Source organism: Venturia canescens, chromosome 3 (genome assembly GCF_019457755.1).
Source record: "Venturia canescens isolate UGA chromosome 3, ASM1945775v1, whole genome shotgun sequence".
NCBI lineage: Eukaryota > Metazoa > Arthropoda > Insecta > Hymenoptera > Ichneumonidae > Venturia > Venturia canescens.
The window spans coordinates 2,815,795-2,831,119 of NC_057423.1; the positions used below are offsets into that span (position 1 = coordinate 2,815,795).

General features: G+C 41.0%; 1 protein-coding gene across 4 annotated transcripts in view; it reads left to right on the forward strand.

The window, feature by feature from the left end:
* GABA-B-R2 (gamma-aminobutyric acid type B receptor subunit 2) overlaps positions 1 to 14,535 on the forward strand; it is a 97,917-nt gene extending 83,382 nt beyond the window's left edge. For 3 of the 4 annotated variants that reach the window (XM_043414013.1, XM_043414011.1, XM_043414012.1), the window contains exons 10-20: positions 66 to 306; positions 533 to 655; positions 1,802 to 1,912; positions 2,033 to 2,257; positions 2,716 to 2,898; positions 3,371 to 3,473; positions 3,670 to 3,708; positions 4,923 to 5,049; positions 5,653 to 6,176; positions 7,430 to 7,846; positions 8,490 to 14,535. In XM_043414013.1, the coding sequence (XP_043269948.1) occupies positions 66 to 306; positions 533 to 655; positions 1,802 to 1,912; positions 2,033 to 2,257; positions 2,716 to 2,898; positions 3,371 to 3,473; positions 3,670 to 3,708; positions 4,923 to 5,049; positions 5,653 to 6,176; positions 7,430 to 7,846; positions 8,490 to 9,055 (2,659 nt within the window). In that variant the 3' untranslated portion in view covers positions 9,056 to 14,535. The remainder of the gene's footprint in view (positions 1 to 65; positions 307 to 532; positions 656 to 1,801; positions 1,913 to 2,032; positions 2,258 to 2,715; positions 2,899 to 3,370; positions 3,474 to 3,669; positions 3,709 to 4,922; positions 5,050 to 5,652; positions 6,177 to 7,429; positions 7,847 to 8,489) is intronic. The other variant, XM_043414015.1, reaches the window with a different exon arrangement.
* The last annotated feature ends 790 nt before the right edge of the window (positions 14,536 to 15,325 follow it).

A 15,325-nucleotide genomic window follows, 5' to 3' on the forward strand; every position in this document is an offset into this window, starting at 1 on the left:
TTTCCCTGTATTCCGTTGTGAAAGCCTCGGAAAAAATAGGACTTAAAAATTGATGAATTTCTCAGGTACATAAAAATGTCATCGCCGCATCTGAACAATCTCATAATCGTCGGGTGTATGCTGACGTACAGTAGCGTCATCGTGCTCGGTCTCGACTCGCAATTGTCGAGTGTAACAGCTTTTCCATACATCTGTACAGCACGGGCGTGGTTATTGATGGCCGGTTTTTCGCTTGCGTTCGGCGCCATGTTTTCCAAAACGTGGAGAGTCCACTCGATATTCACGGACGTTAAGTTGAACAAAAAAGTGAGTTTCAAACGAGTCGATGAAATTTTAGTCTCTCTTTCTCCCCCCGCTTCGATGGACGGAGAGGAAAAATCGAGAGGGACTGAGCAAATGTTGAAAACAATGTGCGATAGCCGAGCACAGAGCGTACCTGCAAAAGGAGCACGCGAATCTCGCTCTATTTTTTTGTACACTCGCTCGCGTTCAACGCTGTACGGCACAGTATTATGTATCCGCTTTGTCACAGGTTATCAAGGATTATCAGTTGTTCATGGTGGTCGGAGTGCTGCTGGTTATTGATCTCGCGATCATGACAACTTGGCAGGTAGCAGATCCATTTTACCGAGAGACCAAACAGATGGAACCTTACGTAAGTTTGTGAAGCCATTTTCCACCTGACGCACTGTGATCGATGTTGTTTTTAATCCTCGTTCCAACTACCCTGATATCGGTTTTTTCCCCCTATTTATTTTTATACGTACTTGGACAGGTGAAACTTATTCCGTCATTTCTTTGAGTATATCGCTCTAATTTTTTTTCTAGATTCGTTTCGATCAGAGACACCTTTTTTAAATCGTGCTCTCGACACGAATATTACAATAGAAAATCTACGAGTTTAGAATCCCACGAGGGCTTTGGTGGGCGAGAAAAGCATTTTTTTCATATTCGCATTTCGATTTTACGATGATTATAAAAAAAAAACGTAGTCCCTATGGTCGGATGGTATGAAAATTCCATGAAAATTCGAACAAAAGTTTTTGAAGAATCGTTCTGATGGCCCCGTCGTCGAAAAATATTCTCGACGTGCGTCATTAAAGTATTTCATGCACGAAACGATTTTTTTAACAAAGTCTTAAAATTTACAGAGTTTAAATGGATAATCGACCGACACGCGTATCAAATTTTAAAGGTCTTATTGATTATCCAGATAAACGTATTTGAATATGAAGAAAAATACACAGGGTAAAAAATCAATTATCTTTGACGAATGCACGTTTCTTACGAAGTTTGTGAAAAAGTATATAGTAGGGAAGATATACGTTAAAAATTGAACGAAATTGGCAAAACTCGTAACCTCACATTTGCTTATTTCGGCATTTTGTTCCAGAATGATAATATTTTTAATTAGGAAGTAAAAATCGAGCCAATTTCGGCACCCAGCACAAAATAGAATTGTGAAAAAAAATGATTTTTTTGCGCTTCAAATCCCGTCAAATCCCCCAACCATCGTGAGCCTTTCGCCACGTTAGTTCGGAGTGAAATTTTTCAATCGTCGCGTTTGCGATTCCATCGAAAATAAACCCCCGACAGCGGTTTGTTAATTACCGAACAAAGGTCTGTGACGATTTACAATGAAAATATCCCGAATCCATAGAACACTGTTTGTAATCGGATGATACGAATACAGATTACGTACGCGCGATAAATAAACGTATTGTTTACACGGAGGAATCCGATTGGATAGGTGGTCCCGCGAATAGGAGAAGTATAATGATAAATTGGTTGATTGTTGCAGCCACATCCCTCGAGCGACGATATCATGATGATACCGGAGAACGAATACTGCCAGAGCAATAGAATGACCGTTTACCTGTGCTGTATTTACGCCTACAAAGGTCTTTTGATGGTGAGTAAAAACGATTCGAGAATGAAAGAAAGAAAGGAAAAAGAAAAAAAAAAAAAGAGAGGAAAAAATGTAGTTTCCAGCAGAATCGATCAGGGGCGAATAAACGATTCGTGTTCGTAGATCTTCGGAGCATTTCTCGCGTGGGAAACGAGGCACGTCAGCATACCAGCGTTGAACGACAGCAAATACGTCGGTATGAGTGTCTACAATGTCGTCATAATGTGCATCATGGGCGCAGCGATCAGCTTCGTACTCGCCGATAAGCAGGACACCATGTTCATCATGCTGTCAATATTCATTATTTTTTGCAGCACAGCCACTTTGTGCCTCGTCTTCGTTCCGAAGGTTCCTATTTTTTCGCTCACTCTATTTTCCATGGATTCAATGTTTCTTCGTTTTTCCAGACCGGCGGAAGGGAGGGGGTCGTTGGTCCGTCGAATTTTCGAAGGAACGTCTCCGAAGCTTTTTTCTCTGGATCCCACCGCTGCCGCGAGATATCAATTAATTAGTCGGAGCCAATACGACGGAGGGAAAAAGCGCTCGGCAAGGCGGGGCGCCCTCGCTCGCCGCCCCATTCGTGTCAGCCGCGCACCTCGTTGGCTATAATTAATTAATTGGTATCTCAGCGAGCGCGGTGGACGAAGGGAAAATCCGTCGGGACTTTTACCTCGGAAATTGGACGATCCAACTGCCCACCTAACTGTCCGACTGTGAGCGAATGGAAAATTTATTAACGGACATTTTAATCTCCCTGCGAACCTCGCCACCCCGCCGGAATACTCATCCGCTGGCAACTGTCGCAGCTCATCGAATTGAGACGGAATCCTCAGGGCGCCATCGACAAACGAACGAGGGCAACCCTCAGGCCCATGTCGAAAACCCGGAGAGACTCGACGCTCAGCGAACTCGAGGAACGCCTCAAGGAAGCCACTACCGCTAATCAGAAATTTAGGAAACAACTTTTAGAAAGGGATTCCGAGCTTCAAGTGAGTTCGAACCTTCATTTTTTTCGTAGTCGCTCTAGTGGAGATGTCAAAAACACACGGATTCAAGTGCTCGAATATCAATCCCGAGACCGATTGCTCGAAAACACGCTTCTTCAATCGACGTACGTGAGGGAGCTAAATTCACTCCACGAATCGACTCGTCCCCGCGCCGCTTTTTGTCGTTCAATAATTTCATTTTCTCCTACGCGAACTCAAGTCCATGCAGCCGACGCGAGCGAGCGATTCACTCGTTATTTTGTATTCCGCATGAGCCGCGCTCCGTTTGCATTAAAAATTAAGTTAAAAAATGAGGTTTCGCTAATATTTGCAAAAATTCAATAAAACCGTCCGTTTATTCTGCAATTTAATTGAGCTTTCCTCTTTTATGCGGTTTAATATCGTTCGCATTGCGAGTTGACAAAAGTTCTGACAAACCAAAAATACGTTTTTTCATTTTCAATTATTTCAAAAGATGTTTCTGAGGAGACTGGACGATGAAACGCTGACCGATACCCAAGAGGCGATGCACCGTTTGACAGTGCCACGAAGCGAGACAACAATCGTGAAAAGAGAAGGTAACGAAAAACCATTGAGCTTTTATAGACTAAGCGAGTGATGAAAAATATTTCACGATGTTACCCCCGAGCCCAAATCTCTGGCTAAATGAAATTTCATCAATAATTAAATAACCCTGATCGTGACGCTTCATCTACCGCCCTCGCCCCTGCCCCGCTGCCTTTCTATCTCTCTTATTCGCACTCTATGTATCAGAGCCCACCGTCCAGCGGCACGGTACACAAAATCACAAAGGTCAGTGATATTATAAAAGTGACAAAAAATACGACAACATTTGCATCCAGCTCTCCGTAAACGAGACTTCTTTTTTGTTCACGTCAAATTATTAGAGGGGTCCTGCTTTAGAAAGTCAAAAAAATCGATCGTTTTCGCCATGTTTTTAGGGTGGACGGATATAACTCACGATAACGAACTTTTCGCTACAGTTTCGAGGATATAAAAAGTAGAAAAACATTTTTTTCACGTGGGGAAATACTAATTTGTACATGGTTTATGCGCCAAGTCTGATTCTCAAAGTTTCCATTTTTTTTCCATTTTCACATATTTTTCTTCCATGTGAACCTATAAAAGCCGGGAGAAATTGCGAAATTGTATATTCACAGCACGTTGAAGTGATGTCTTTCTTCTTTAGAAGCTTTTTTTTCAAACTCGTTAAAAATATAGAATTTCGCAATTTTTTCGGGTTTTTATGGGTTCGTATGGATGGAAAATCCATGAAAATGATAAAAAAAAATGGAATTTTCATTGCAGGCAATAATTACAATCTCCACATTGTACACAGCATAAACCATGCACAAATTATTATTTCTCACATTAAAACAATGTTTCAGTACTCTTGAAATATCCACGAAACAACACCGAACCGTGAGTTATTTCCGTCTATCCAAAAAAAATCGGAAAACAATCGATTTTTGTTGGATTTTTAAAGCAGGATCCCCCTTTAACTCGCACGCGACACACCTTGATAAGCTAGATTTCTATTTGATCGGCAGAGCACGCGTTACCGCGCGAGCGCCATCTGCCGAATTAGTACAATAATTGTTTTTAGCGCATGGAAGGATTGCGATGGTTCTCTGCTGCGAGGGTCTCGCTTCTTCAGCTTCGATGCTTCAATGTTTTATGTTGCGATTGAATTGCCCAATCAAATGTAATTTTATCTTTCATATTTATCGTAGGATTACAATCACACGATTTTTTTATTACCAGATTATTAAAATGATGCGAATATAGCGGTTTATTGAATCGAGGCTTACGTCGACTTGACGACCTTCGTAAGATTCTTCTTTGCACACGTTATCTGAACGAGTACACTGTTTTTACTGCCTTCGTTCGCCAAGCCTGATACGAAATAGTGAAACTTTTATGACGTAGTTTAAACTCACTTCTCATTCTTCTTCTTTGGAATTCCGAATTTATCACTCTTTTACGCTCTTAATGAAATGTTTCAGGTCCCTCAATGGCGACGGAAACAACAGACGTTTCCATGTCCATGTGCAGCTTGAACTCGACAACAACTTCGCACCACGAAAGCGAATACGTGAACGTTAGTTCGACGAGCACGGATCAAGCGACTCTGTAAGTCGGAAGTGAACTTATTCATCGTTTGAAAAAATTTCGAAAGAACGAAACGGTGGGGGATTCTCGGAGCAGGCAATTCTCAATTGTATCTCGACGCGCTTTCGATCGCGGTTTTGTGCTCGCGCTCAACAATGCAACTGCACTTGAAGTATCCTCGTTGAAAATGAATTGAAAGGATATTTCATTTATGAAATATATTTTATCCGATTCTCATAGTTTTTTGTGTGATATTTCACCGTATTTTTCATCCCCCGAGCCCCCATTGTACGCCGCGGGATCGATTCTCATTGAGCCGAAGCCTCATACGCTGGAATACTTTAGCGATGCTTCTATTGCTCGATTTATCCAGCAAATAGAAACAATCTCAAAGAACATTGGTTGGCCTGGAAAGCATTTTATCGATATCGCGCGCGGCTTCCAACTCCCCCATATATATCCGTGTACACGAAGAATACAGCGATTCAGCAGGGTGTAGGAAAGAATAAAAAGTAACCTCATAAAATATCAATTTCCATCATCCTGCAGCTTCGTGTGTTTCGATAATCCCCACTAGAGACTCGTTCCCCGTTCAATGGAAACTCTTGTACGTGTGTTTCGCAGGCGGAAGGGTTCCTTTGGGAAAATCCCAGCAATCGCGATTGACAGCGAGCGTATTCCCCTGGTACCGGAAGCCGGAGGTGGAGCTGCTATCGTACCGGCCACGAGCGAGTCTCAGCCGAGTAATCAGGCGATGACACGCGATAGGAGAAAATCGAGAACGAGCGAAGGGGACGGTCGCGAAAGCGAGCCACTTCTACTCGAGGAGAGTCCCGACCGCCGCTCCGAGGGGGGGAAAACTAACGTTGATTTTGTGCCGGAAAACCTCGACGAGTCCGAGGAATCGGTTGTTCTTGAAGAAACCGAAATTCCTCGACGCGATACCTCCAAAGGAGGACAACAAAATGTATCCAGAATCAAAACCACCGATTCCTCACCCTCGACCACGGCTCGCAGTCGCGCGAGGCTACCAACTCCACCACCTCCTTCGAAAAATGTCTCCTTCGGACAACTCGAGGAACAGAGCTATCTCGAACAACCCATTCTACCCCCACCTGATCAGTTCGTACACAAACATCGACATACCAGTAAGAATTTTCATCTCAATCATCAATTTTTTTTATCCACTCGCTGATACCACGCATGAATAAGAATTAATTCATTTAATGAATTATTGCATTAAGGAGTTTCGGTACAGGCGATACAATGTTGCCATGCTAAACCATGCTAAAAACATAAAAAATTTCAAAAAGTTTAGAATTTTATAAAATTTGGTGAACATATTCTTTAGTGCCAAATTTGACAATACAAATTTTTTAAGATTTTTCTTCTACACAGTTATCGAGTAATTGATCACTAAAGTTTACGTGTATAAGCATAGCGTTTCCATATATATAGGTATACATTCCGGGCATAAGAAATCTGCTTTAATGCGTAATTACTCGATAACTAAGTAGAAGAAAATTTTGAAAAAATTTGTGTCTTCGCACTTGATGTTGAAGAACATTATCACCAAATTTGATCAATTTCTTAATATTTTGACTTTTGTACCGAAACTCCTTAAGGAAGTTCATGCACGAAACGATCTTTTTAAGAAAGTCTTAAAATTTACAGAGTTTCAATGGATAGTCGACTGACACGCATATCAAATTTTAAACTTCATATCGATTATCCAGATATAAAAGTATTTGAATATAAAGAAAAATACACAGGGTAGAAAATCGTTTATATTTAACGAATGAACGCTTCTTACGAAGTTTGTGGAAAAGTACACAATAATAATGAAGTATACGACGAAGGTCTGGGAAAAAATTCAAGACGAATTTTTCATATTACGTTAAAAATGTTCTTCTTGGCTTGGCTCATTCCTGTCACAGCCTTCTGTCTTTTTATTAACACTTTTTTCTTGATCCATTTCCCCTTGCGCCCTCTAAAGCGATTTTTTACATAAAAAACTATAGTATTGTAGCCAGGGACGAATGAAATTTGGGGCCCTGTCAGTGATGCCAAAAAATAAGTTGAGAAAATCGATTTCCAATTTTGACCAACTCGAAAAATATCGAAGTTCTCAAATTGAAGAAATTTTCTCGAATTTTTTTGTCTGCTTTTTCAATCGGCCAAACCGAAAAATTTCCTCACAAAGTTACTCGGTGGTTACATCAGCTTGAGGCTGAATCTCCAACAAAGAACATTTAACGCGTTCGCTCAACGATTACCCATAAACAAAGCAGAATTCGGTTCAGATTTGTGGTATAAAAATGCCATTACACCTGGACTAATTCCCAATCTTCGTTATTCAGATAAAAGTGTTGTAACGGTTTTTAATTGAAAACGATTTCAGACACTGGAAGTGGGCATCATCAGGCGTCATCGAAACGAAGGTCATCGGTCAAGAACAACGGTCTTACACATTCGCATCACGAGCTTTTCGAGAAGAGAAGAACCAGCGTACCTTCGACTCACGCGATTAGTTATATATCAACGGAAAACGTATCGAGAGCGGGGATCGGAGAATCGATCGACGAAAGGGCGTATGTCATCGGTGAATGCGGGCACAGGAGACCCATCACCGGCACCGGATACCGATGCGAAAAACACGGTGGCGTCGGTCGATCTCATAATCAACACGTCGTCTCATCTATCATTGCCAATGGATCAGCCGCTGAAAGCAAACATTCCAGTCATTATTACGACAGTGGAAAAAACGCAAGCTCTCCGAGTGTCCCTGCGGTGGTCAACGCCAGTTGCTCCGATACAGGTTCGCCGATTTTTTGCCTTTCTGTCTCTTCGTTTATCTCCTCGTTTTTGTCAATCTCTTTTCCACCCCTAAGAATCTTCCGATCATTAATCTCGTGCTCCCTCCGTTCAAACGAGTCTCCTGGATTCATTGCTCGTATCTCCACTCGATAGAATCCAACGTAATGTCAATATTTATGCTCGAATTCACAGCTTTTCATGAATTACCCATAATCTCATTCTCTTTAACTCAATTTTCTTTAAACAATTCATCAGAGACGTTATTAAACGTATGCGAAGAAAAAGTTATTCAAATAAATCAACACACAACTTGTTTGCTGGATAGACGAATTTTATTGATTCCCCAGAGCACTCCATGATAGTAAAGAAAATACTAGCAACGACAATATTTATGGGATGGAGCGTAATTCGATTCTGTTTTGCTCAAACGAAACCCTCACTAAATTTCGTCGTAGAGGAAAAACGACAGTTGGAATATTCGATAAGTTTGAAATTAAAGAATTTTTTTAATCGACCAGCAACACGCTCGGAGTCGTCGCTGAATTAGAACCATTGCGTAATTCCCCTATTAGCACGGTTAATAATAAATGTTGACACGGGAAAAGGCGAGGTTGCTCACACTGTGCTTTTCAAATAATTACCAGAAAAATACGAGGACGCAATGGCCACGATAATCCAACGCTCGGTGTCGGAGCGTTCGCGTGAAAAATGCACGAGGTCACGCGGGACATCGGGGGCCGGCGGGCATCACCAGGGCTCGATGACAACGGGCGAATGTCGTCACAGGGTCCAGACGAGAAAAGTTCGCGAGTGCAGGCACACCGAGTCGAAATTACGGCAGCAACAAGCTCGGCTCGATTACGTGCAGAGTACACCGAACGTGGCGACGATACACAACAGTAAATTTGCCAGTGGTAATCCTCGCGGCGGTGGAAGTGGGGCCGGGAGTGCAAGTGGCCGGAGGGTGACTGATGTGGGTGGTTCAAACGGTGGTAACGGGAAAGCCAGCAATGGATCAGGATCAACGGCCAATCTCACGAAAATGTGTAGCGCTGTTTCGGACGGTGAATTATTGGACCTCGAGATATTGCCGATTTTTCAAAAACTCCTTACCGAGAGGCACAAGAGTAGTACGAGAGGTGGTTACGGTGCTAATATTGCCAGTTGTCCAAATATATCCATCAAGTGCGACATTGTCGAGTACCTATAACGTTATTCCGCCAGAACCTTCGACGATGGCGAGTTGATCGAGAGGGGGCGCTAAAACACACCCTACGAATGTACTTGTATACACATAAGCGCGAGATTGTCCGAAATTGGTGGCCGAGCGGTATCGGAGATTACGAGATTCTGGAGGGACTGATTCTGCTCGATTTCCTTTCCCCTTAACCGCTCGTAAAGTGTCGATCAACCATTTTTTACGTGGAAAATTTGCTGACCGTTTGCTCTTATCACTGTTACGAGCGATTCGGAACATCCTCCGGGAAGTAAGTTCCCCACTTTCCGAGACATTATTCCACGGACAAAGCGTACGGAAGGTCCCTTCGTTCGGTTCCGGATGACTCATAATCGACCGACTGGAATAATAAATCCTCGAGCGATCATTGAAAAAGAAAATGCTTCAATCATTTTCTTTCCAGAATTTCGCGTCCCCTTCGCCTCCCATTCTACGTACTGACGGGCCACGATTTACGAGCAATCCTGCGAACGTTTAGAAGCGAGGTTTTCCACAACTTTTTTGCAAAATTTTTAACAGTCTAATCTCCCTTTGGTTGGTTATTCGTTTAATTGAATATTCGGGATCGAGGAGACGCGTGAGAACTTTATTCGAAAGAAATGGAAATTCTGTAAAACCGAGATGCAGACTTTCTCAATGATGATCTATGTATATAAATAGAGAGAGAGTGTTCGTTGCGTGTAAAATTAGTTGCCACGTGGCCAGGAGAAAACGCCGGATAGTGCGTCACAAAAGCGTCAATTATATTAACGATATACATTGTAATGATAAATAAATAAATGCTACAAGGACTATCAAACAATACTGATAAGAACCTCTCGTAATTGGCGCTCTCTGTCGATATGATCGAAGAACTGATTAATTAATAATGCGTTATTACGTGTATCATTTGAAACGAGTGGATTTGGACTGAAAGTACCATGTAAGAAGAGGAGAGTGAGAAAAAGGAATGTGTGAGAGAAAAGACGAAAGAAGCTGATTAGCACCGACCTCAAATATGACAATTTACGAATAAACCCAAAAAGATAAAGCAAAAAAATGAATAGCTAGCATGTACGAGCGTCTCCTCATCAACGAGAATAACTGGATGAATACAGTGTTTCGTACTTGGAATTATTGATGAATGCGATGCAATTATAAACTGGTATTGAGAATAAATGCGATCGAATAATAAACGAGTCTCGATGTTGATTAATAAGCACGTTAATAGCAATAAGGACAGGAAGCGAATGTAAAAGCGGTTAAACGTCAATCGCGGTCTCGATAAGTGTCGAAATTGGTGTTTAGTTATTGATAAGGATATAAAACTTGAAAAAACGAGAGAGGGACGCATCAATGGGGGGACGATAATGCCAACTGTATCGTACAATCTCACTGTCCATCGCAGTGACGATTACTCAACGTCACGAAATACGTGTCATTGAGAAAATAAAACGAACGCCCACATGTGGGCTCATAGAAAAAAATGTGTATATATTTATATGTATATATATATATATACGGGGCTGTGCCGGGTTCAATGGTTCATAATGGAACTGAATTTCTGGACAGTCCATAAGTCTAATAACTTTTTTGGACAGGTCCTTGACCCCAACGAGCCATTGATTAGTACAATTGACCAACGCACTCGCTGTTAATGCATTCGCTGCCCAAACGCTTAGAGATAGAGCAAAAGTGCTAAGGACCAATCTTGTAGAACGTTGCGTGTTCTAGAAAAAAGTCCTTGGAAATTTTTTCCTAGCGTCAGTAGCTTAGCCGTGAAAATGCCAGGAAGGTCGCCTGCTCTTGCAGATCTGCCTCTCTGGCGCTTTCGAAGCCATTTTTCAATCCGGTTCTTGAGGCCAAACTACGGAAAATTGAACAGCGCTGCGTGGAACTTTTTTGTAGGAAATTTCACGCTCTACAATATTATTGGTCCTCTGCACTTTTTCCGTAATCCCACTCTACTCGACTCTGTGCGCACTCTCACGACACCAATAATTGATCATTCGCCTGCTTGTAGTCTAATGAAAATGAAGGAAACGGCACTAGCTATCCAAACTCGAAATTAAACCCAGAACTTCACATTATCGAATATTCAACCCGGCCCAGTCTGCGATATTATATGTATATTGCGATATTAAATTGTAAAGGGGAGGGACTAGAATACATAATGCGTATTAAGCGTAGTCTATGAAGCGATAAATTGACGAGCCAGAGATTGCACGTCTCGTTAGTTCGAAAAGAATGTATTTCACCTCCAATATTCTCATTTTAAATTATTTATAACGAATAATGTGGTATAACGATTGGCCTACGGTTATTGCATTTTCTGGAAAATGCATAAAACCCGATTTTTTTTTCTCTCTTACTTCCGATCGTAAAACAGTGTCGAAAGCCTCAAACGAATTTGACTACCGAATAGCTCGATCGTTCATCAATTTTTCACGCCTAATTGTGTAATTAAAGTAAACGAAAACGAGGAGCGCTCTTCTTTCAAAATAACGAGACGCGCCTCAATTCTCACGTTGGCGACGCCAAAAATACACGAGTCATCTCGAGACGGGAGATTAACGCGAATCAATTACAAATGGTTCGATACCGATCTTTCTCGATAATTCACGTACACCCACCGCGCGACGAGACACTCGATCATATATTCGTAAGATTGTATCTTTTTGTCTACGAGTAGGGACTCGACGATAAGACATATTCGTGGTTAATCAAGAAGATGCAACATTTGGAGTGTCAAATTATTATCGCGACGGTCGTATTCGGAGAATAAAATGCGAGTGAACAAAAATAATAAACATGTATCCACGTGTGTAAATCTATGAATTCATACACATATTTACACTCGTTTTTACATTTTATTTAAATTATATGATAAATAAATATATATATAATGGTGCGATTTGCCCGGCCGCGGGCCGGCATTGTTGAAACATTTAATAGATGTATACAAAAAAAGACGTTTTTTCAATATTACCATTAGATATCATACGAAGATGATAAATTAATTACACGAACATGAAAAAAATACAATTACACTTGAAACAGAAAAAATACAAACAACCAAATAATCAAGAAAAATAAAATAACGAAAATGGAAAGTTGGTCTAGCGAAAGATTTGTGTGAATGTAGATAAACTACCGATAAAGCATAAAACCTGTCGTCAAACATCATTCCAAGTTTCATAGCTCGAGCAGCGCAACGAGTCTGATTATTAATTACGTCGCCGTTTACAACGCATAGCACATTTCTCACGACGTGTTTTAACGAATCATTAGAAATTGTCTGTACTCACTTTTGCTCCAAACTTTTATTCCTGCTTTGCTGATTATTTGCGGATACCATTTTTTATGGAATTTTTCAACGGCTCGTTATCTGGGGGCAGTGGAAACGGAGCAGTCTCGCAATTTTTCTTCTATAGTCTCTGGGATTTCATTCAATTTTAATGAATCGTTGCAAGTGCTAAAACCATCGCGAAAAAGGCTTCGATAAAATTCGCCTTTTTCACGACTCTGAAAATATTTCAATATTTTTCCGAATAAAAAAATCGAGGAAACTCCAAATGCATTTTTCCCATTGAAAGTGTCTTGACGATGGAAAAATATGAATCTACGCTCCACTTTCACCGGCCCCGAACGATCGTTCAACGCTATTTTCGTAGCTTCGATACTCGCCTAGTTTTCCAAAATCAATGATTCCATTTTTTTCGAGGGTGCATACAATTCTACGATTTTCCTAAAAAATTCACGTTTTTTTTCAATAAAACTGTCGAGTCTCACAGACGTAATCGATGAGTAAACCGATTCGGAGATTGCTCGAAAACAGGATTTTACATTATCGGAATGAAAATGAGTTTCAGGTCGACCGGAGGTTATCTCGTCCCTCGTCGCGTAGAATAATGAAATTATTTGTCATAGCAATTGTGAAAACAATGTAAGCGTGCTGTGCCCAAACATCCCCGAAAACTGATGATGCGCTGCCCTTAAGAGAACAAAATATTCGTCTCCTCCGACCGTCTCACTGTTTTAATCTCCATCCACCTGTTTTAGGGTGGCGCACAAAGATCAATACCTGTCATCGATGTTTACCCTCCAAATAAGGGCTATTTTTTATCGAATTGAGCAAAAGTGGCGTCTGCAATATCGATTGGAGCGATGAATTATCGAGTTATTCAAAAGTATCCTTCGGGCATGAGACTCTGCCAAAAGCGTTGACACTTTGTTCTACTTTTTTTCCCCCATTTCCACAATCTCCTCGAAGCGAGATCGCAGACGTCATTCTTCGAGTTTCGCGCTCTCCGACGAAGCCTATAATCCTTATCGTTTATATTTTTCTTTTTTGTAAATTAGAATATCTTCAGAGACGTTCGTAGAGGGTGCCGCGCCTTGTTCCTCCTTCATTAACATTTTCTACTCTAGAATAATACATGCGAAATGAAAAACAAATTCAAAAAACCAAACAAACCAAGCGGAGCGAGAGTATGACGAGTCGTCGGGAAAATTATGATCCCCCAATCTCCACGGGGGTAGTACAGGAGGAGAAAAGCGAGCGAGGCTGAATTAGCGACAGGGAAAAATGAGGACGAAGAGCCGGGCGAATCGATGAGTCGGAAAGAAACGTTGCAGGGCCCCTCGAATAGAAGCGAAAAGAAGAAAAGTGGGAAAGAAACATTATTTCAACACGAAATAGACTCGAGGGTATACACTCCGGTGAAATTCTTAATCGATTATCGGATTATTATTATAATAATATATGCCAATTTAAACGCGGGTTATTAGAGTTGTACATAGATAAGGAATAAATAATGAAAATATATATATCTACACTAATCCTCGTTTGATCGATCAAACGAATTTCGAGCAGGAATAAAACGACGACGACGACGACGAACATATTAAAATGTTGTAAATGCGTGGGTGTCTCATTGTGTGCGTTAATCATGTTACGAATATACGAGAGTGAACAGATGAAAAAATCATTTGCCAAGTAACAGCAGAAGAGGGGTGGGAATTTACCCGACGACTCGACAATCACAATATCGAGCAATGCGCTCGACTCTTTATTCAATTGCGAACGCGAACTCGTGCAGGCAAAATACCAAAAATTTCGCGTCATGTTCCCTGAAGAGAAGAGCGATAAACGAATTATTTAAAAAAAAAAAAAAAAAAAAAACAAACAAAAAGCGTAATAAACGAGGAGAAAAAATTAAAAAAAAAAAAAGAATGAAAGAACAAAACGAAACGAATAAATCTTTAAAAAAAAACGACGAGAACAAAAATACAAATATAAAACCATCACGACATGTTCTTGTGATACTGTTAAGTTGACTTTGTACAAGTACTCACGCATTATTGTTATCACGACACGTTGCAATACGTAAATGTTTATAACGATGTATGATGGACTCGACAGGGAAAAAGCGATACGACAAGAAAAAAAATATAATAAGGTTGAAAAAATATTTTTATACTTTTCCCTTCTGAATCGTCCTTCTTTTTCGTCATTATTTTCTCCTCTTCTAGGACCACCGGTGGGTCAGAGTCGGTTTTGAAGAGCGAGGAGGAAACGAGCGATCGAAAAATCGAGTCGTTCGATGATGCAATTTTAGTCCGGGATTTTTTTCCTTTGGGTCTCTACTTAAAAAGATAATGATCGATAAAAAAGTTCACTAACCGGAAACGGCGTGAGCATCGCTCGCTTTGCGCTCCGTCGATTTCTCCGTTCAGCTATAAAATTCGTTCGTCGAAACCGATCTCGCGATCTACACGTCTCGTCGTTCAGAGCCTTAATTCGTATCAATTCTCGAGCGCGATATCATTCGCAAGAAGAGGAAAACAAATAGTCGACAATTGTCCGATATCTTGGTACGTGACACGATAAAGATTCGTTTTACTTATTTTCGCCTCGCCTTGAAATTCATGCGCCTTCGAGTGCAGCCACGTTAAGGGGTTTCGCCCAAATGTGCTCGAAAACGTTAAGGCATTTCTCCGATTTTGTTGACCCAGTTAACACCTTTCTAGGAGAACGAATGATCGATTCGAGATCGCTCCACGTTTTAACGTACTTTTGTGCACTTTTTTGAAGCCATTTCCTCGCTGGTGCGGTCACGATTTAACGAAAGTCTTCAAATCTTTTACGAGTTTGCTTCAGCTTTAAATGGCTCGTACTGAAACCACTCGAAGACAAACGTTCGCCGAAATTCGTCGACGTTTTTCAAAAAATCGGAAATTTTTTTATTTCTCGTACCAGTA